This window comes from Mobula birostris, chromosome 11 (assembly GCF_030028105.1).
Source record: "Mobula birostris isolate sMobBir1 chromosome 11, sMobBir1.hap1, whole genome shotgun sequence".
Lineage (NCBI taxonomy): Eukaryota > Metazoa > Chordata > Chondrichthyes > Myliobatiformes > Myliobatidae > Mobula > Mobula birostris.
In genome coordinates this window covers 95,044,070-95,065,155 of record NC_092380.1, presented here as the reverse complement: position 1 = coordinate 95,065,155, position 21,086 = coordinate 95,044,070, and the positions used below count along the sequence as shown (strand labels likewise).

The window sequence follows — 21,086 nt, the reverse complement described above, 5'->3', positions numbered from 1 at the left end:
TAAACATTTTAATTAATGATATTTTACTGGAAATGGAAAACATATTTAAAAAGATAAAGAGAAAGCTTTGAGAGAGGGAAATGCAAGAACAGTTAATTTGCAGAACTAATAATATAAATGGGATTAATTAAATAATTGAAATGCAGGTCCTGTGTGATTAGGAATGGAAGTAACAATACCTGAAATGACAGAAGTGTCTCTGTCCTGTTAATGCAATGTTATCTGTTAGCTAGAGGGAGGGTGATGTTGATTACTGAACTCACAGCGAGATTCAGTTATACGGCACAATAATGTCAATTTTACAGAAAATAGTCTATTTAAAAAGCAGAAGAAGCTGAACTTATAGAAGTGAGTAACAACAAATTGTCAATAAATTCAGAGCAATTTCACCAGGAAAAAAGTGATTGAGGATAGATATTCACTTGGAAAATGTACTTCAGTTCAATCTGACTTACACCAACCCAGTCAATAAAATTGACTGACAATGGAATTTCAATCTTCCTTTCTCCGTCTTGGATAAACAATGTTATGATGTGGAGTCTTGATAACCTCCAGAAGTTTGTAAAGATGCAACTGGGAGGATTCTTAAGCTCATTAGACTTCTTAGCTCCGGGCATAGTCAAAATCAAAATCTAAACCAGGATCAAAGGGCTGAGTTTGAGAAATAAGGTAAGAGTCAATCTCCTTGGCATTAGAAAGGGAATTGGGAGCCCTGGTAAGCAGAGATCAATGGGCACAATGGAGAATAGTAAAAACTATGTCATATCTTGCTGAAAGAAAATCAGTTGTAGTTGTCAGAGGTCAATCATATCAGTCCTGTGACATCACCACAGGAGTTCCTCGTGCAATGTCCTAAACCTCAGCAACTTCAGTTGCCTCATCAGTGATATTCCATCTATCATAAGGTGAGAAGTGGGGGTGGCTAATGATTCCACAATGTTCACCTTCATCCACAACCCATCAGCAGACAAAGCAGGCCATATCTGCATGCAGTAAAGCCTAAGAAACATTTTGGCATGGGCTGACTAGTAGCATGTTACATCCATGACACAAACTGTCAGCTATTGACCATCTCCAACAAAAAACAATCTACCCATCTTTGTTTTACAATGGAATTTCTGCAGCTAAGTCTGTCCCCATTTGCATCTTGGGGATTTACAACTGAGTAGAAACTCAACTGAGGTTGGAACAGTGGCACAGAAATTAGTCTTGTTGCTGCATGACACTGTCAGCTTGACTCAATCGCGACTTTGGGTGCTGGTTGTGTGGCATTTGCAGGTTCTCATTATGCACTGGTCTCCCAAAGATATCCAGTGGGTTAATCATCCTCTTCACAGTGTTGATGGCATAGATGGATAGGAGCAGAACTGGCGAGAGTTAATGGATTAAGTTTTATATTACTGGGGGAATTGAACTGAAGTATTTACTGAGAGCTGGCATCTTCCTTGTCTTGCTATACCAAATCCATATTTCATCCCAATTTCCAAGTTTTTTTAATTCTCTTTTTGAACCTCAAGTGTAGCTCCTTGTTAAAAGCCTTCTGAAAGTCCAAATACACTTTCATTGTTCATTGCTCATTGTTGTATGTGCAGTCTCCCATCTTGGCCACTAAAGCTTGTAACTCATCCAAGGTTGTCATATGTCCCTCACTAGTCCCCTTTTTGCATATTCCCCCAGTTTTTAGCACCTTTAGCAGCAGTTACAGCCTTGGGTCTGTGTGGATAGGCCTCTATCAGCTTTGCATATTAGGACATTGCAATTTTTCCGCATTCTTCTTTACAAAACTGCTCAAGCTCTGTCAGATTGCATGGGGATCATGAATGACCAGCTCTTTTCAAGTCCAGCCACAAATTCTCAATTGGATTGAGCTCTGGATTCTGACTTGGCCACTCCAGGACAGTAACTTTGTTGTTTTTAAGCCATTCCTGCATGGGTTTGGCTTTATGCTTGGGATCATTGTCTTGCTGGAAAACAGATCTTCTCCCAAGTCGCAGTTCTCTTGCAGACTGCATCAGGTTTTTCTCCAGGATGTCCTTTTTTTTTGCTGCAGTTGCTTTACCCTCTACCTTCACAAGCATTCTAGGGCCTGCTGCAGTGAAGCATCCCCACAGCATCATGCAGCCACTGCCATGCTTCACACAAGAGGTGGTATGTTTCTGATGATGTACAAGGTTTGCCTTACGCCAAACATAGCATTTAGCCTGATGGCCAAAAAGCTCATTGTTGTATGTGCCGTCTCTCCCATCTTGGCCACTAAAGCTTGTAACTCCTCCAGAGTTGTCATAGGTCCCTCGCTAGTCCCCTTTTTGCATAGTTTTTGAATATGGCCTGCTCTAGGCAGATTTACAGCTGTCCCATGTACTTTCCATTTCTTGATGATTGACTTAACTGTACTCCAAGATATATTCAGTGACTTGGAAATTTTCGTGTATTCATCCGACTTGTGCTTTTCAAAAACCTTTTTGCAGAGTTGCTTGGAGTGCTATTTTGTCTTCATGGTGTAGTTTTTGCCAGGATACTGACCCACCAGCAGTTGGATCTTTCAGATACAGGTGTATTTTTACTACAATCGAAACACCTTGACCGCACACAGGTCTCCAAAAACAGATCTTCATTTAACTAATTATGTGACCTCTAAAACCAATTGGCTGCACCAGTGCTAATTTGGTGTGTCTTACTAAAGGGGGTGAATACTTATGCAATCAATTATTTTGTGTTTTACATTTGTAATTAATTTAGATCACTTTGTAGAGATCTGTTTTCACTTTAACACGAAAGTCTTTTTCTGTTGATCGGTGTCGAAAAAGCCAAATTAAATCCACTGTGATTCAATGTTGTAAAACAATAAAACATGAAAACTTCCAAGAGGGGTGAATACTTTTTATATCAATGGGGCTTACTACAAACTCAAAACATTCTAATTGGTTTGTCAAACATGCTGGCTCTTTCATATATGCCTGTCAACCCAGAGCTATTATTATTTTCCAGGGGACTTGTTACTAGACCCTTAAAATAGATATCAGCATTTCCCCCACAGTTAAAGTTGTTTTTTTTTTCTGAAGCTGCATTCAGTCTTTGGAGATAATTCTAGTATTCATGGAAGTTTAGAACATAAAAACTAATGTATTCACTTTGTCTATTATCATTTCTTTTAAAATCTTGGGATGCAGCTTTTCCCCCCAACATGTTTATTTGTAAACTAAAGATAATTTATTTTACTTACAGTTTCACAGATGAACTCCAATATTTTCAATGAGTTTTACTTCCAAAAATGCAAACAAAGTATATTTATTTAATTTTCTATATTTGCTTAGTTCCTAATATGGTTTTATCCTCTATCTCAGTTTGTAGCAGATCCCCATTAACTTCTGCTAATACATTCTTCTGTACATATTTATTCACATTTTTTTGCAATCTGTTTCATTTCCAGGTTCCTCTGTTGTATATTTTCCCTTTCTATCATTCTTAATGCTGCTCCTTGTTGAATTCTTCCTATTTGCTTCGTTTAGATTCAATTCTATTGTTTCATGTTGAATTTAAACACTGCCAATGTTGACATAAAATTTCTAACATATTATGATTACTCTTCCCTGAAAGTCTCTTAAGTGGTCCCAATCCTTAGTGTCTTTTATGGAAATGTTATAAGCTTTATCCTTTGATATAATATTATCTTAAACTTATCTTGTCCACAAACGTTCCTGTTTTTTGTGTGATTTATGTTGTAAAGTCAAAGTTGAGTTTATTGTCACATGTACAAGTACATGTAGGAACAGGTGCAATGAAAATCTTATTTGTAGCAGCACCCAAGCACATAGTATCATATAAGCAGACTCACAAAAGAAAATAAGTTAAACAGATAATACACATATATATATATATTTCTTCTAAACTATGTAAGTATTTTCAAATGTAAGCTGTTATCTATTTAATATTATACTTTTCAATGTGCAGTATTGTGAAAATGTCTTAGGCACATATATATATATATATCTAGAACTAGGGTGCCTAAGTTTTTTGCACAGCCAAGTAGGAATTTTATGTGTTGCACGATACTGCTGCCACAAAAAAGAAAGCAAATTTCATGACATATATGAGTGATGATAAAGCTGATCCTGATATGGGGCTCTAATGTGGACTGAGAGTGAGAAGAGGGCAGTAAGTGGGGAATTATGGTTGGGAAAAGGGGAAGGGAGAGGGGAGGGAGTGGGAAGCACCAGAGAAACATTCTGTAATGATCAATGATCTAGGTGTTTGAGATCCAGTGACCTTGCCTGGTGTCTCAGGGCAGGGTGAGTCTGCACCTGTGCCACCCCTGTCCCTGGCACTCCTTCTCTGCCACCTGTCCCACACCCATCCTGAAGCACTCCACTCTCACTATTGCCAATGTCCCTTGATCCCACCTGATTTACAAACTTGTTTACCACTCCATATTGACAAATACAGTACTGTGCAATTTAGGCACCTTACTCAACTTGTCTAAGACTTTTGCATTGTACTGTAGTTTCCAAATTTACTGAAGTGGAGTTATGTCTCACCCATCTATATTTCCTTCATTTAGATTTAATACTATTATATCTGGTTGAACTTAAAAACTGTCAATCTTGACATTATGACCACTCTTCCCTAAAGGTCTCTTAATTACTAACATGCCAATTAAACATTTCTCATTGGCCTAGTATGGCAAGTGGCGAAACTGCTCAGACAAGCAAGTTAGTCATCAGCTTTATATTTGTGTGGTGTGCAGTTTAGGAGATGTCACTGATTTCCAACGGGGCAGCCTAGAAGTTACCTGGAATAAGCATGTTCAGACTTGCATTGCCCTTTACTTCAGCATTGTTTGTCCTTATGCTTTTCAGGAAGTTAATTAACTGCAGACAACATAGTAAAAACAGCCGAGGATACTGAGGTGTCCCTCCCCCCTTTTCTGTAATTTGCTGGGAGTGCTGTCCACAAAGAGCTCAAAGCATTGTTGAGAATCCGTACCACCCATCCCGTAACCTCTTTCACCCACTACTGACAGGAAGGAGGTACAGGAGTATCAGGACTAAGAATGCCAGACTTGGTAACAGATTCTGCCCTTAGGCTATGAGTTTAATGAATACCCTGCCACCACCAAGGTCACGTCACTGGGACAGCAAACTATTTGTTGTTTACCTGCACTGTGCATTACTTGCATTTTGAATTATAATTTATTAACTTGTTTGAGGTAATATTTTGTTTTGTGTGCTGTATGTTATAGATGTTTTGTGGGGGCACCATGGTCCAGAGGAATGTTGTTTCATTTAGTTATATACAGTATATGTACTGTCAGATGACAATGAACTTGAATTTCAACTTGATAGGTCTATTGACAGACCTTTGTGAAGTAAGCTTTCCAGAATTACAATTTTTCTGACAGTTCTGAGGACATTTGCTTTCCCTGAATATTCAGGAGGAAAGCTTAAAAGTCCTCTTCTGATACAGTATATTAAACTGTGCTGGTATCTGTAGATTCACCCTTCTTCATTTTCTCTAAGGCAAAATAACGTTAGATTATCAGAGAGATGGCTGAATACCAAATAGGATTCAGGGTAGCAGAAATGACTCAGCAAGCCTTCTCTGTTTGCAGAATAACTAACATTTCCATTAAGTCACCTTCAGTAACAGAAAGAAACTTGTTCCACAAGAACTCAATGGTAGGTTCAGACCCTGTGTGTCGGAAAAAATGCTTGTCTTATACAAATTCAACACATTCCTGTACATATTCACAAACTGAGGGGATCTCACGACAATGATACAATATAGGTTACTAATTGATGTCAGTGTACTTGGGAATGACTTTGAACCTATGTTTATTTCAGAAAAGACTTCACAGAATGTTGGTTGGATTCCTTTGAGTATTTACAATCACCTTGATGGGCATTTGCAATAGAACAAATCCCTGACACTTTGATGTCAATCCTGTAGAGAGGTCATAACTTGTCATAAGAGATTCTACAGGTGTTGGAAATCTTGAGAACACACACAGAATGCTGGAGGAACTCAACGGGTCAGACAGCACCTACAGAAGGAAATTAACAGTTGACATTTTCAGTAGTACTTTATCAGGACTTATGAATCCCAGTAAAGTATCTCAGCCAGAATTTTGACTTTTTATTTCCCTCCATAATGCTGCCTGACCTGCTGAGTTCCTCCAGAATGTTGTGTATATTGCTCATAATTTGCATTCTAGTTTTGTGGATCTGAAAACTGTTAAAATGATTCAACGTGCAGAATTTTTAATATTTCTTCTGAACAATGATAGTTAGATTGCGATTGTTACACTTTAAGGATTGTACTATGTGGCCAATTGCTCTAAAGTTGGAAAAAAGTTTTGCAAATTTTCAAATGTCCTTGAATTGATTCCAACATTGATTTTGTATGACTCAAGTCTGATGAAGGTAAATATGGAAAGGACTTCAGTAGACATTAAGGATCTTCACTGAGCACATAGTCATAGTCATAGTCATACCTTATTGATCCCGGGGGAAATTGGTTAAATATCTTCTGATAACTATCGAAGAATGGTAGAAACATTTACCCAAATTTATGTTTCAAGTACACTTGTTGGCCAATATAAACAACTGGAAGAATCAGAGATCAAAGTGCATATCTGTAAAGGAATTATGCACAATATTATCCAATATTTATTAATCCCGATAGTTCCCTGTCCCTGGGTGGGAAGCCAGGAAGATCTCCCTTAATAGTTCTTGTATCAAGCGCACTACACTCATTTCTTATGCACTTTCTGCTTTCTTCTCAGGATTAAAGAGGTTTATAGCACAAATCAATGCTTTCAGGCCACCTCTTTCATCAAGCAATGCAAAATTCTTAATTGTCTCAGGTGTAGCTATTCACACATCATCATGCTACTTTCTGTGTAGTTTGAGAACCGTTGTGAACTGTCTTCATTTTGATTGTAACTAAATTGACCATCCCTTGAAGAAAACCAAAAACTGAAATGCTGGAAGAACTCAGCCAGCCAAGCAATATCTAATGCATCATGTTTTTTAGAAATACAGCACAGTAACAGGTCTATCAGACCCAACAAGGTAGTGCTGCCCAATTACATCCATGTAACCAATTAACCTACCAACCTGTGCGTCTTTGGACTGTGGGAGGAAACCAGAGCACTCAGAGGAAACACACACAGAGAGTGGCAGGAATTGAACCTGGGTTGATAGCGCTGTAATAGTGTTATGCTAACCTCTACAGTACTGTGTCACCTCAAGTCGTGCCAGTGACTCTTCCCAGTGATCCAAAATGCTGATTTATTTCAGCATTTCTGTTTGTGCTTCATATTTAAGCATCTGTAGATCTATTTGTTTTCCACAACATCCATTAGATTTATTTATAAATCTTTCTTGTCTCTCTCTCTACCTATGCGTTTAATCTTCTTAAGTGCATTCATCCCTATGACTTAAGTACATTCATTATCTCAGCTTTAAAAAACCTCCTTGATATTTTATCAGTTATATCACAACTTAAGTAGGAGAATATCTACATCAACCTGTTGTTTTCTTTGTCTGTATATCCTTGCAGGGCTGTGGGGTGGAGGTACGTCTCTACCAAAGGAGGTGTAAGGTTCTCTTTCCCTCCGCTAGCCTTGGGCAAGGTGTAGCACTTGCTTAGCCTCCCCACGTGAGGCTGGTCATATGAGCAGCTGATGCATGTCACCAGTCCTAGTTACGTGACCACCAGGAAAGCAATCTCTGAAGAGTACTGATAATGGCTGGCGTCACCCATCTTGTAAAGACACTGCCCAGAAGAAGGCAATGGTAAACCATTTCTGTAGAAAAAATTACCAAGAACAATCATGGTCACGGATATAGAAAAGAATAAGTAATTAAAAACAGATGTAAGACCATGATCGCCCATGTCATACACCATGAAACATAGAAATGTAGAAAACCTACAGCACAATACAGGCCCTTCGGCCCACAAAGCTGTTCTGAACATGTCCTTAACTTAGAAATTAAGCATGATGATGATGATGATGATGATGATATCCTTGCACTGCCAGTTTCATAAAACAGTTCAAACTGCAAAAACTGCCATCTAAATTCCAATAGTGTGTGAGGTAGGGTTTATAAGATAGTCAAACTTTTAACAACTTGTTTCAAACTGTAGCTTCAAATCATTAAAGCAGAAAAATGCGGTGTTTCAATATGCAAAAAGCAATTGTACCTTCAAGACTTTTCAGAATACAGTCAGTATTTTGAGGCATCAATTCTTTCTTTTCAATCAGAGACGAAATGAAATCTCTGCAGGAAGCCCTCCAGAAACAGATCAATGAGGCTGCATTGAAAGCAGAGAAACAGCAGGCTGGGGTAAGCTGTCACAGGCAAAATGCGGCTGTTTATTTTCTGAATATGGCTGGAAAAAAATGTGAAAAAAAATTGTGCTCTTCACAATAATAAAGCAAGTGTGTTTATTTTGCGCTCTGTTGTAGTAGTTGGAGCTCTGTAATTTAATATTGCAGGTTTGCTGCTGTTACAGATCAACTTCTTAAAGGCTGAGGTGGAAAGGAAGAGCAAGCTGATAAAAGATTTACAGCAAGAGGTAAGAACTTGTATAGCTGTGCATGACTTCCTAGGGGTATGAGCAAAAGCCGGAGAAGGAAAATAATTTGGCAGAACAGCCTGAGTCTAAATGCTGAGTCTTACACAGGCGGTTGACCATGATTGATTTAACATTCATTCCTCTTAACATGGCATTACAAGGTTAACTATTTCCAGTTTTGTATGAAATTTGAAGCTGAATAAGCATATTTCATTTATTTTTTTATAGTGTTTTAAAACCTTGTAATTTAACTTTTGGTAAAAAATTCAATTTAATTAATAACTTTATGGAGGGAAATATTGTCACAGAAGTAAAAGGTCTATGCAGAGACCTAAATGAGTCACATTTTGCTCAGGCATTTTGATGTCACATTCGGCCTGAATCATAGAATTTTTATAGCACTGAAGGAGTCCACTCAGCCCATTCTGCTTGTCCTTGTCAACCACTGGCTTAGAGTTTGAACTCGGACAGTTTTGATGGTGATGTTCACATTGATGATTGAAGGACATTGATGGGAGTTAAGGAAAAAGATTATTTTAACTTCATGTTTGCAGTTGTGGGTGTGGATTCGCGGCTTAGTTTTCACCCCCTCTACCCTCCTTGCATAAGAATTGAAAAGAGCATTTATCTGCTCCTCCCAGTTGACTGGCCCCAAGTAATGTGAAAATTAACATACTTTGACCATGTAATCTATCAGGAAGATCTGAGATACTTTCACATATAAAAATAGCATTACAATTTTCAAGGATTGATCACAGATATCCTTTGCTGCATTCCAGGCAAGTACATAATGTTCTAAAAATGTTCCGAAGTTCAAATAAATATATTTTACAATACTGTTCATACTAATCTCTAATAGGATTTGTTAAGATAGTGTTGGATGGAAGGAAAACAAGGGAGGACGTACATGCATTGCTCTTTTGTATTGGAGAAGATACTTTCAGAATTTCATTATTCCACTAACACACTAAGAGAAGGGATTCAAAGAATTGGAGGTGGTGTTTCTAAAATCTAATTGTAGGCTGACCGAATATGACTATAGATGATAGCTTCGCTATGCAACGTTTTTGAAACTAATCCACACAGATAAATTACTAGCTGTAATTGGTCACATTATTTGGACTTCAGAGTTTGTGTGTATGCACGAAGTTTAAGGTAAGATATTACATAGCCAAATCTGATAGTTTACAAAGGCAACTTAATTGATCAGGAAGGATCTTGAAATTTGAAAGACAACTTAAAGATGCAAATCCAGAAGGCTTAATTGGTTGCTTTTAAACCGTTAGAAATATTGAATGCAAAATGTACTCTGATAAGGAATTAAATAATTTATATCTTGAATTGTAGAATATCTGTTTAGTATAACAAACAGCAAGGAAAATAAACTACAACTACACACACCATCACTTAATATCGCTAAAGGGAAATGACAAGTTGGCAGTGATTTGTCAGAGATGGACTCCAGAGACAAAAGTAGACAAGGCAGAATGTTCCAGCGATACAGCCAACCCACAACCCCTGGTGGGCAATCTTCCAACTTTACGTTCACAGGGCACTTTTCTAACATCTGAGGAAATTTCCCAGTGGTCCGTGGAACTGGGCTCAACGTATAGTTATTTTAGGGACACAGAAATGCATTGGAGTAGATTTCAACTCTGCCAAGGTGCAGATATCCATCCTGGAACAATCTACCTCTGATAGATTCATGGACTTGTACAGAATTGAACAGGTGCCTTCATCCATGTCAACTAATGTGTCCACTTAAGCTAGTTTAATTTGCCTGTGGTTGGCCAGTAGCCCTCTAGATTTTTCCTATCAGTGAATCTGCCCAAATATTCCAAACGTTGCAATTATATCTCCTTGCACCACTTCTTCTGGCAGCTCGATCTATATGCCTACAATCTTTTGTGTAGACACATTTTCTTTCAGGTTCCCTTTAAAACTTTCCCCTCTCACCAGGAAACAGTGCATCCAATTTTAGAATCCCCTACTCTGGTAAGAAGTACACTGTGACCATCCATTTTATTTGAGCCCCGCAATGATTTTATAAATTTCCATGTGGCCCCTCTCGTCCTCCTTCATTCCAGGAGCAACAGTCCCAGTTTAGCTGATCTCTCCTGATAACTCAAACTATTCAGTCCTTGCACCCTCATTGTGAATATTTACTGCACCATCTCGAGCTTAATCACATTCTTCCTATCGTACGGTAATTGGAAAGGCGCACAATGTTCCCAGTGCAGTACAGCCGTATAGAACATAGAACATAGAATAGTACAGCACAGTACAGGCCCTTCGGCCCACAATGTTGTGCCGACCCTCAAACCCTGCCTCCCATAACCCCCACCTTAATTTCCTCCATATACCTGTCTAGTAGTCTCTTAAATTTCACTAGTGTATCAGCCTCCACCACTGACTCAGGCAGTGCATTCCATGCACCAACCACCCTCTGAGTAAAAAACCTTCCTCTAATATCCCTCTTGAACTTCCCATCCCTTACCTTAAAGCCATGTCCTCTTGTATTGAGCAGTGGTGCCCTGGGGAAGAGGCGCTGGCTATCCACTCTATCTATTCCTCTTATTATCTTGTACACCTCTATCATGTCTCCTCTCATCCTCCTTCTCTCCAAAGAGTAAAGCCTTAGCTCCCTTAATCTCTGATCATAATGCATACCCTCTAAACCAGGCAGCATCCTGGTAAATCTCCTCTGTACCCTTTCCAATGCTTCCACATCTTTCGTATAGTGAGGCAACCAGAACTGGACACAGTCCTCCAAGTGTGGCCTAACCAAAGTTTTAGGGAGCTGCATCATTACCTTGCGACTCTTAAACTCTATCCCTCAACTTATGAAAGCTAACACCCTATAAGCTTTCTTAAGTACCCTATCTACCTGTGAGGAAAATTTCAGGGATCTGTGAACATGTACCCCCAGATCCCTCTGCTCCTCCACACTACCAAGTATCCTACCATTTACTTTGTACTCTGCCTTGGAATTTGTCCTTCCAAAGTGTACCACCTCACACTTCTCCAGGTTGAACTCCATCTGCCACTTCTCAGCCCACTTCTGCATTCTATCAATGTCTCTCTGAAACCCTCAACAATCTTCTACACTATCCACAACACCACCAACCTTTGTGTCGCCTGCAAACTTGCCACCCCACCCTTCTACCCCCACAACCAGGTCATTAATAAAAATCATGAAAAGTAGAGGTCCCAGAACCGATCCTTGTGGGACACCACTAGTCACAACCCTCCAATCCGAATGTTCTCCCTCCACCACGACCCTTTGCAAGCCAATTCTGAATCCAGCTGGCTAAACTTCCCTGGATCCCATGCCTTCTGACTTTCTGAATAAGCCTACAGTGTGGAACCTTGTCAAATGCCTTACTAAAACCCATGTAGATCACATCCACTGCACTACCCTCATCTGTATGCCTGGTCACCTCCTCAAAAAACTCTATCAGGCTTGTTAGACATGATCTGCCCTTCACAAAGTTATGCTGACTGTCCCTGATCAGACCGTGATTCTCTGTATGCCCATAGGTCCTATCTCTAAGAATCTTTTCCAACAGCTTTCCCACCACAGACATAAGGCTCACTGGTCTATAATTACCCGGACTATCCTTAATACCTTTTTTGAACAAGTGGACAATATTCACCTCCCTCCAATCCTCCAGTACCATTCCCGTGGACAATGAGGACATAAAGATCCTAGCCAGAGGCTCAGCAATCTCTTCCCTCTCCTTGTGGAACAGCCTGGGGAATATACTGTCAGGCCCCGGGGATTTAACCATCGTAATGCATTTTAACAATTCCAACAACTCCTCTCCCTTAATATTAACATGCTCCAGAAAATCAACCTCACTCATATTGTCCTCACTGTCATCAAGTTCCCTCTCATTGGTGAATACCAAAGAGAAGAATTCATTGAGGACCTCGTTCACTTCCACAGCCTCCAAGCACATCTTCCCACCTTTATCTCTAATTGGTCCTACCTTCACTCCTGTCATCCTTTTGTTCTTCACATAATTGAAGAATGCCTTGGGGTTTTCCTTTACCCTACTCGCCAAGGCTTTCCCATGCCCCTTTCTTGCTCTCCTCAGCCCCTTCTTAAGCTCCTTTCTTGCTACCCTATATTCCTCAATAGGCCCATCTGATCCTTGCTTCCTAAACCTCATGTATGCTGCCTTCTTCCACCTAACTAGATTCTCCACCTCACTTGCCACCCATGGTTCCTTCACCCTACCATTCTTTATCTTCCTCACCAGGACAAATTTATCTCTAACATCCTGCAAGAGATCCCTAAACGTTGACCACATGTCCATGGTACATTTCTCTGCAAAAACATCATCCCAATTCACACTTGCAAGTTCTAGCCTCACAGCCTCATAATTTGCCCTTCCCCAATTAAAACTTTTCCTGTCCTCTCTGATTCTATCCCTTTCCATGATAATGTTAAAGGCCAGGGAGCGGTGGTCACTGTCCCCCAGATGCTCACCCACTGAGAGATCTGTGAACTGACCCGGTTTGTTACCTAATACTAGATCTAGTATGGCATTCCCCCTTGTCAGCCTGTCAACATACTGTGACAAGTATCCGTCCTGGATACACTTAACAAACTCTGCCCCATCTAAACCATTGGAACTAATCAGGTGCCAATCAATATTAGGGAAGTTAAAGTCACCCATGATAATAACCATGTTATTTTTGCACCTTTCCAAAATCTTCCTCCCAATCTGCTCCTTGGTATCTCTGCTGCTACCAGGGGGCCTATAGAATACTCCCAATAGAGTAACTGCTCCCTTCCTGTTCCTGACTTCCACCCATACTGATTTAAAAGAGGATCCTGCTACATTACCCACCCTTTCTGTAGCTGTAATAGTATCCCTGACCAGTAATGCCACCCCACCTCCCCTCCCCCGCCGATCCCTATTAAAGCACTGAAATCCAGGAATATTGAGAATCCTTTCCTGCCTTGTGCCAGCCAAGTCTTTGCAATGGCACCTACATCATAATTCCGTGTATGTTTCCAAGCTCTCAGTTCATCACCTTTGATCCTGATGCTTCTTGCATTGAAGTACACGCACTTTATCCCTTCTACCTTACTACCTTTACACCCTTTATTCTGCTTCTTTTTTCTTCAAAGCCTCTTTATATGTTAGATTTGGCTTTACTCCATGCACTATACTTGCAGTTCTCGCATGACCTTTATCTTCCTCCACCTCACTATCTGCTCTAACACTCCCCCTGCAAATCTAGTTAATGTATGAAACCTAGTATGAAGTAGCCCATTACTCAGTGCCCTCAGTGATGAAAGTAAGTATGCATATACCTTCTTCCCTACATTGTCTACCTGCATTGTAAACTACTCACAAAACTTTGACAAAATTCTATAGATGTGTGGTGGAGAGTATATTGACTGTTTGCATGATGGGCTGGTATGAAAACACCAATGCACTTGAATGGAAAAGCCTACAAAAAGGAGTAGATACGGCCCAGTCCATCAAGGGTAAAGACCTCCTCACTATTGAGCACATCTACATGGAATACTGTCGCAGGGAAGCAGCATTCATCATCAGAGGCCCACCATTCAGACCATGCTCTCTTCTCCCTGCTGCCATCATTAAGAAGGTACAGGAGCTTCAGGTCCCACACCAGCAGATTTAGGAACAGTTTTTACCCTACAAGCATCATGACACATGCCAGTGATATTAAACCTGATTCTGACTCTGATCATGCTCTTGAACCAGGAGGGATAACTTCACTCAGCTTCACTCATCCCAAAACTGAACTGTTCCCACAGCCTATGGACTCAATTTCAAGGACTCCTCATCTCATGTTCTTGATATTTAATGCTTATTTAATTATTATTATTATTATTCTTTTGCTTGTTTTTTTGTTTCATTTTTTTGTTTTACTGTGAATGGCCGCAAGAAAATAAATCTCATTTGACATTACTGAACCTTGATAATAAATTTCCTTTGAACTCTGAAGTTTTGCATTGCCTCTTTCAGAGAACTATATACTAGTACCCCTCAGTCACTCTGTTTTACAACTCTCCCCAGGAACTTGACATTCATTGTGATAAAAACACTCTCCTTTTCTGGGTTCAAAATGGGATTAATATCATATTTCATCTGTTGTGCTAAAGCTTTTAATACATATTCTTGGAATTTTCTGGAAAAGCCATGAGCCTCAGGTCACTTTCTCTTCAAGGGTGGTGAACAGAAATCTCAAATAGTTGAATTTCTCTGTGCACATCATAAATGCATTATATTTCCACTTAGCACTCAATGGAATTTTGAAGCTCGGTAACCTTGAATCTCTAATGTTGGTTTATTGCATACTAATGAATCAAAGCCTAGCTACTGTTGACACATTGTGATGAAATCTAAATCATGTTTATGATAATTTAGATTGCACTCATATTATCAGTTTACTGATTGAGAACCTTGTTATGGTACTAGTCACGGCACAATAATGCTGGGTGATTCAAAGACTGTTAATTTACCTTCATATATAAAACTAAAACCATAAACAATAAATCCCACTCTAATTTTCCGTTGCATTACTAGTACTTACTAAGCTAATGCAAATGCCATTTTTGGTGTTCTTCTATATATCAGAGAGGAAACAAGGTACATGGAAGTCCAAAAAATTAGAGGGCTATGCGGTAGGGAAATTCTAGGCAGTTTCTAGAGTCGGTTACATGGTCGACACAGTATTGTGGCCCAAAGGGCCCGTAATGTACTGTAGATTTCTGTGTTCCTATGTTTCTATGTAAGAAACAGAAGCAGGAATAAGCTATTTGTCTCCTAATGCTCCTCTTCCATCCAATATGGTATAGTTGATCTCCCTTCTCATCACTGCAATGCTACTGTCAACACATGCTTCACATAAGCCAGACATATTCAACCTCTACTCAGAGGGTATGCTTTTGTTCCTGGAGTCATTCAAGTGAGTCTACCCTGCACTGACTCCAAAACAAGTATCCTTCTAACACAGGGGTTCCCAACCTTTTCTATGCTATTGACCAATACAATTAAGCAAGGGGTCAATGGACTGGAGGTTGGGAATCTTTGTTCTATTGCAACGGAAAACCAAATGACAAATGACACTGAGTTGTTTCAAGAGCAACACACACAAAATACTGGAGGAATTCAGCAGATCAGGCAGCATCTATGGAGAAGAATAAATGGTCAGCATATTGGGCCAAAGATCCTCATTCGGTTACTGCCGGTAACTTCTGCCAATCATTGTTGCTTCATAGTACAACTCACATAAGATCTTCAAGATCATTGGCCTCTTGAAGATTTTATTACATTCTTAAATGTAAAATGAGATCCTGGTGAAGCCATTCATCAGGGAACAATGCCGGAAGAAGTCTGGTGGAAGATTCATAAACAGCTGGAAAGATGAATTGCCAACATTCTCATAAAAGGCATGTTTAGTTGAGTTATTGACCTTCCTCTTTAAGGAAGCTGCAAAGAAAAAACTCCATAATACACCTCCAGGTGTGTGTTGCTTCAGCAAATTTCAATGCATGTTTTCTGATATTTTATTCCTTTTCCTTTTCTGTGTTAACGATGTCACGTGAAGAATAACTATTTTTTTGAAAATGTTATTAATTTCATAAGGGTGTAAGGGTAAATTTCATAAAGTGTGCTTCTATTATGGAGTCCACTTGTTGAGACTGTATATTACTGAACTTGGATATGAGGACTTTCTATTAAAAAAGAATGAATGGAAGATCATAGAGTTCATTTATCCAAATCCCCATTACATATGGCCAGTGTGTGAGTTTGTATGCTTGAAATCCAACTTGGTAAGGTTACAAATTATTAGTACTGGAGATGCCTCCCAGAGAATCTGCAACTGAAGAAGAGAAAAGCAAGTTCATTGAAGATATACCCTTGAGAAAAAGAATCTGTGGACTGAGCATGAAAACAAAACTTTTCTGAACTTGTGTGTTTTACATTAATGCACCCCAGGATGCAAACTTGAAGGGGCTACCTTGGCTATTTAGTAATTTGCCGTGGTTTCTCAAAGATTTAACATCTGTTCAGTAACCTTCGCTAGTTTCTGTATCAGGTGCAACTCACACATTATAATTCCCAAGGTGGTCTAACCGATAAAACACAAGAAATAATAACATGATAGAACAGCTGCTAAGTACATTAATGCTGCATCTAAATCCCCACATTTATAAAACCTGCCTTCTTTTACAGTTTTATCAACACGTCCTTCACCTTTATAGATTCGTACATATGAATCTCAAAATCTCAACTCTTCCCCATAGTAGCAGAGTGACTTCAAAAGTCATTCACTAACTGCAGAGTGATTTGCAACATACTTCCAAAGAGAAAACAAGACCTTTGTTCTTACCTGATTTAACTCTTTTTAAAATGCTTGGTGTCTATTTCTAGGTAATAGCTCGAGACAACAAAACTTACTCACTTTGGTGAGGGCAGATGTTGATGGGAGATAAAGTCGAAGTCATTTCAGCTTAAATGGAGAGAATAACTTGCACATCTTTTGAAGTGCTGGGCATCAGTTGTGTGTCAAGTGACTTATTGTTTGAGGATTGAAGACCAGCTCCAAAAAATCTAAGTACAAATTAATCTAGACTGAGGTTAGTGTTTTTGAGGGAATGCTGAGCTGTAAGAGGTGCCACCTTGTTGATCTAAGGTTAACTCCCAGCCATATATGGTCTGGTATGGAAATACCAATGCCCCATGAACAGAAAAATCTACTGAGAGGTGGGAATGTAAACCTGATCCATCACAGGCAAAGCCTTCCCATCATTCAGCACATTTACAAGGGACATTGCCACAAGACAGCCATATCTAAGGACCCTCACCATCTAGACTATGCTGTCTTCTCATTACTACCCTACTACCATCGGGAAGGAAGTATAGGAACCTTTGGTCCCAGGCCAGCAGACTCAGGAACAATTATTACCCTGCAACCATTAGGTTCCTGAACCAGTGTGGATAACTACTCTAATTTCACAATCTACACACCTCAAGCACTCTACAATTCATATTCTCAGCATAATTTACTTTTTTCATTTGTACAGTTTGTCTTCCTTTGCACATTACTTATTTGTCAGTCTTTATTTATACACCATTTTACATACTAGAAATTCTGTTCTATATCTTTATTTTCCTGTAAATACCTGCAAATAAAAGGAATCACAAGTTAGTATATGGTGACATGTATGCACTGCAATAATAAATCTACTTAGACATTGACATCTGAATTTGAACTTGAATTTGAATTCAAATTTATTTAAATATTACATCCTTCCCACAACGTGAGGGAGTAAAAATCTTTGCATTATGACTCCATCGCAATGTACAGACATGTGAATTTAAAAGCCTAATGGCTTATAGAAAGAAGCTGTCCCGTAGCCTTTTGTTCCTGACTTTAATGCAGCGGTACCGTTTGCCGGATGGAAGCATCTAAAACAGTTTATGGTTGGGATGACGGATGTCCCCAATGATCGTCCAGGCCTTCTTTATGCAGCTGTGCTGTAAATGTCCTCAATGGAGGGAAGCTCACATCCACAGATGCGCTGGACTGTCTGTACCATTCTCTGCAGTGCCCAGTGATCAAGGTTTGTGTGGTTCCCATACCAGGTGGTGATGCAACCAGTCAATATGCACTCAATGGTGCCCCTGTAGATCCTCATCTGTGGGGCTCATGCTGAACCTCTTCAGTCACCTGAGATGGAAGAGACAGTGTTGTGCTATTTTGCCATACAGCTGGTGTTTAAGTGAGGTAGGGTCCAAGGATTCAATGTCCATTTAGGAATCGGATGGCAGAGGGGAAGAAGCTGTTGCTGAATCACTGAGTGTGTGCCTTCAGGATTCTGTACCTCCTACCTGATGGCAACAATGAGAAAAGGGCATGCCCTGGGTGCTGGAGGTCCTTAATAATGGACGCTTCCTTTCTGAGACACCACTTCCTAAAGATGTCCTGGGTACTTTGTAGGCTAGTACCCAAGTTGGAGCTGACTAGATTTACAACCTTCTGCAGCTTCTTTCAGTCCTGTGCAGTAGCCCCTTCATACCAGACAGTGATGCAGCCTGTCAGAATGCTCTCCATGGTACAACTATATATGAGTGTATTTGTTGACATGCCAAATCTCTTCAAACTCCTAATGAATTATAGCCGCTGTCTTGCCTTCTTTATAACTACATTGATATGTTGGGGCCAGGTAAGACACTCAGGAAGTTGAAACTACTCACTCTCTCCACTTCTGATCCCTCTGTGAGGGATTGGTATATGTTCCTTCATCTTACTCTTCCTGAAGTCCACAATCAGTTCTTTTGATTTGCTGATGTTGATTGCCAGGGTGTTGCTGCAGCACCGCTTCACTAGTTGGCATATCTCACTCCTGTATGCCCTCTTGACACCACCTGAGATTCTACCAACAATGGTTGTATCATCAGCAAATTTATAGATGGTATTTGAGCTGTGCCTAGTCATACAGTCATGTGTATACAGCGAGTAAGGCAGTGGGCTAAATACACCCCTGAGGTGTGCCAGTGTTGATTATCAGCGAGGAAGATATGTTATCACCTATCCGCACAGATTGTGGTCTTCCAATTAGGAAGTCAAGGATCCAATTGCAGAGGGAGGTACAGAGGCCCAGGTTCTGCAACTTCTCAATCAGGATTGTGGGAATGATGGTATTAAATGCTGAGCTATAGTTGATGAGCTGCATCCTGACACGGGTGTTTGTGTTGTCCAGGTGGTCTAAGGCCATGTGGAGAGCCAATGAGATTGCATCTGCTGTTGACCTATTATGGTGATAGGCAAATTGCAATGGGTCCATGTCCTTGCTGAGGCAGGAGTTCAGTCTAGTCATGACCAACCTCTCAAAGCATTTCATCACCGTCGACGTAAGTGCTACCGGTTGATAGTCAGTAAGACAGCCCTCATTATTTTCCTAAGGCACTGGTATAATTGTTCTCCTTTTTGAAGCAAGTGGGAAGTTTCATCTGCAGCAGTGAGAGGTTGAAAATGTCCTTGAATACGCCCTCTAGTTGGTTGGCACAAGTTTTCAGAGCCTTAGCAGGTACTCCATCGGCCCTTCTGTCTTGCGAGGGTTCACTCTCTTTAAAGACAGCCTAATATCAGTCTCTGAGATGGAGATCACAAGGTCATCAGGTGCAGCAGAGATCTTCACAGCTGTAGTTGTATTTTCCCTTTCAAAGCGGGCATAGAAGGCGTTGAGTTCATCCGGTAGTGAAGCATCGCTCCATTCATGCAGTTGGGTTTTGCTTTGTAGGAAGTAATGTCTTGCAGATCCTGCCAGAGTTGCTGTGCATCTGATGTTGCCTCCAACCTCGTTCAAAATTGACTATTCACCCTTGAAATAGCCCTTCGCAAATCTGGGTGCTCCAGATTCTTCCCACATCCCAAAGATGGACAGGATGGTAAGTTCATTGTCCACTGTAAATTACTTCTAGTGTTGCTTCACAACTCCAGTGAATCAGGTCTGATCCATTGCTGTCTGTATGGAGTTTGTATGTTCTGCCTTGGGTGCTCCAGATTTTTCCAAGGATGAACATGTTGCTAGGTTCATTACTTCTAGTGTGAGAGGAGTATTAAAAGAGAGTTGAAGAGAATGCAAGAGCGAATAGGTTACAGGAAATGAGAAGGATGGAAATATTCTGAGACCTGACATATACCTCTCACAGTTTTTTTATTTAGAGATACAGCAGAGAATAGCCCTTCCAGCCCTTCACGCCTTGCCACCCCAGCAACTCCCAACAACTCTGACTTAAGCCTAACCTAATCACAGGACAATTTACAATGACCAATTAACCTACCCAGTACGTCCTTGGTCTGAGGGAGGAAACCAGAGCACTCGTGGGAAAACCACACATTCCATAGGGCACACGTACAGTGATTCCTTACAGAGCACACCAGAATTGAACTCAGACAACTTGAGCTACAACAGTATCACACTAATCACTCATTTTGCATCCATTTTGTATACAGGTGTCCTTGTTGCTGCTAACACATCAAGGCAATTTATTGACAATATATGGCAACGGGTAACTGATTTATTATTGCCACATGTAGCAGGATACAGTGAAAAACTTGGTTTTGCCTGCCACCTACACGGATCATTTCATAGAAACATAGAAAATAGGTGCTGGAGTAGGCCATTCGGCCCTTCGAGCCTGCACCGCCATTTATTATGATCATGGCTGATCATCCAACTCAGAACCCCGACCCAGCCTTCCCTCCATACCCCCTGATCCCCGTAGCCACAAGGGCCATATCTAACTCCCTCTTAAATATAGCCAATGAACTGGACTCAACTGTTTCCTGTGGCAGAGAATTCCACAGATTCACCAATCTCTGTGTGAAGAAGTTTTTCCTAATCTCAGTCCTAAAAGGCTTCCCCTCTATCCTCAAACTGTGACCCCTTGTTCTGGACTTCCCCAACATCGGGAACAATCTTCCTGCATCTAGCCTGTCCAATCCCT

The 21,086-nt window shown here is 40.3% G+C and overlaps 1 protein-coding gene across 5 annotated transcripts in view; it reads left to right on the top strand.

Moving 5' to 3' along the window:
• The window catches only part of LOC140205260 (leucine zipper protein 2-like), a 562,336-nt gene that overhangs the window by 384,036 nt on the left and 157,214 nt on the right, over positions 1–21,086 (top strand). For all 5 annotated transcript variants that reach the window (XM_072272727.1, XM_072272728.1, XM_072272726.1 and 2 more), the window contains 2 exons: positions 8,267–8,348; positions 8,518–8,580. In XM_072272727.1, coding sequence (XP_072128828.1) covers positions 8,267–8,348; positions 8,518–8,580 — 145 coding nt within the window. The remainder of the gene's footprint in view (positions 1–8,266; positions 8,349–8,517; positions 8,581–21,086) is intronic.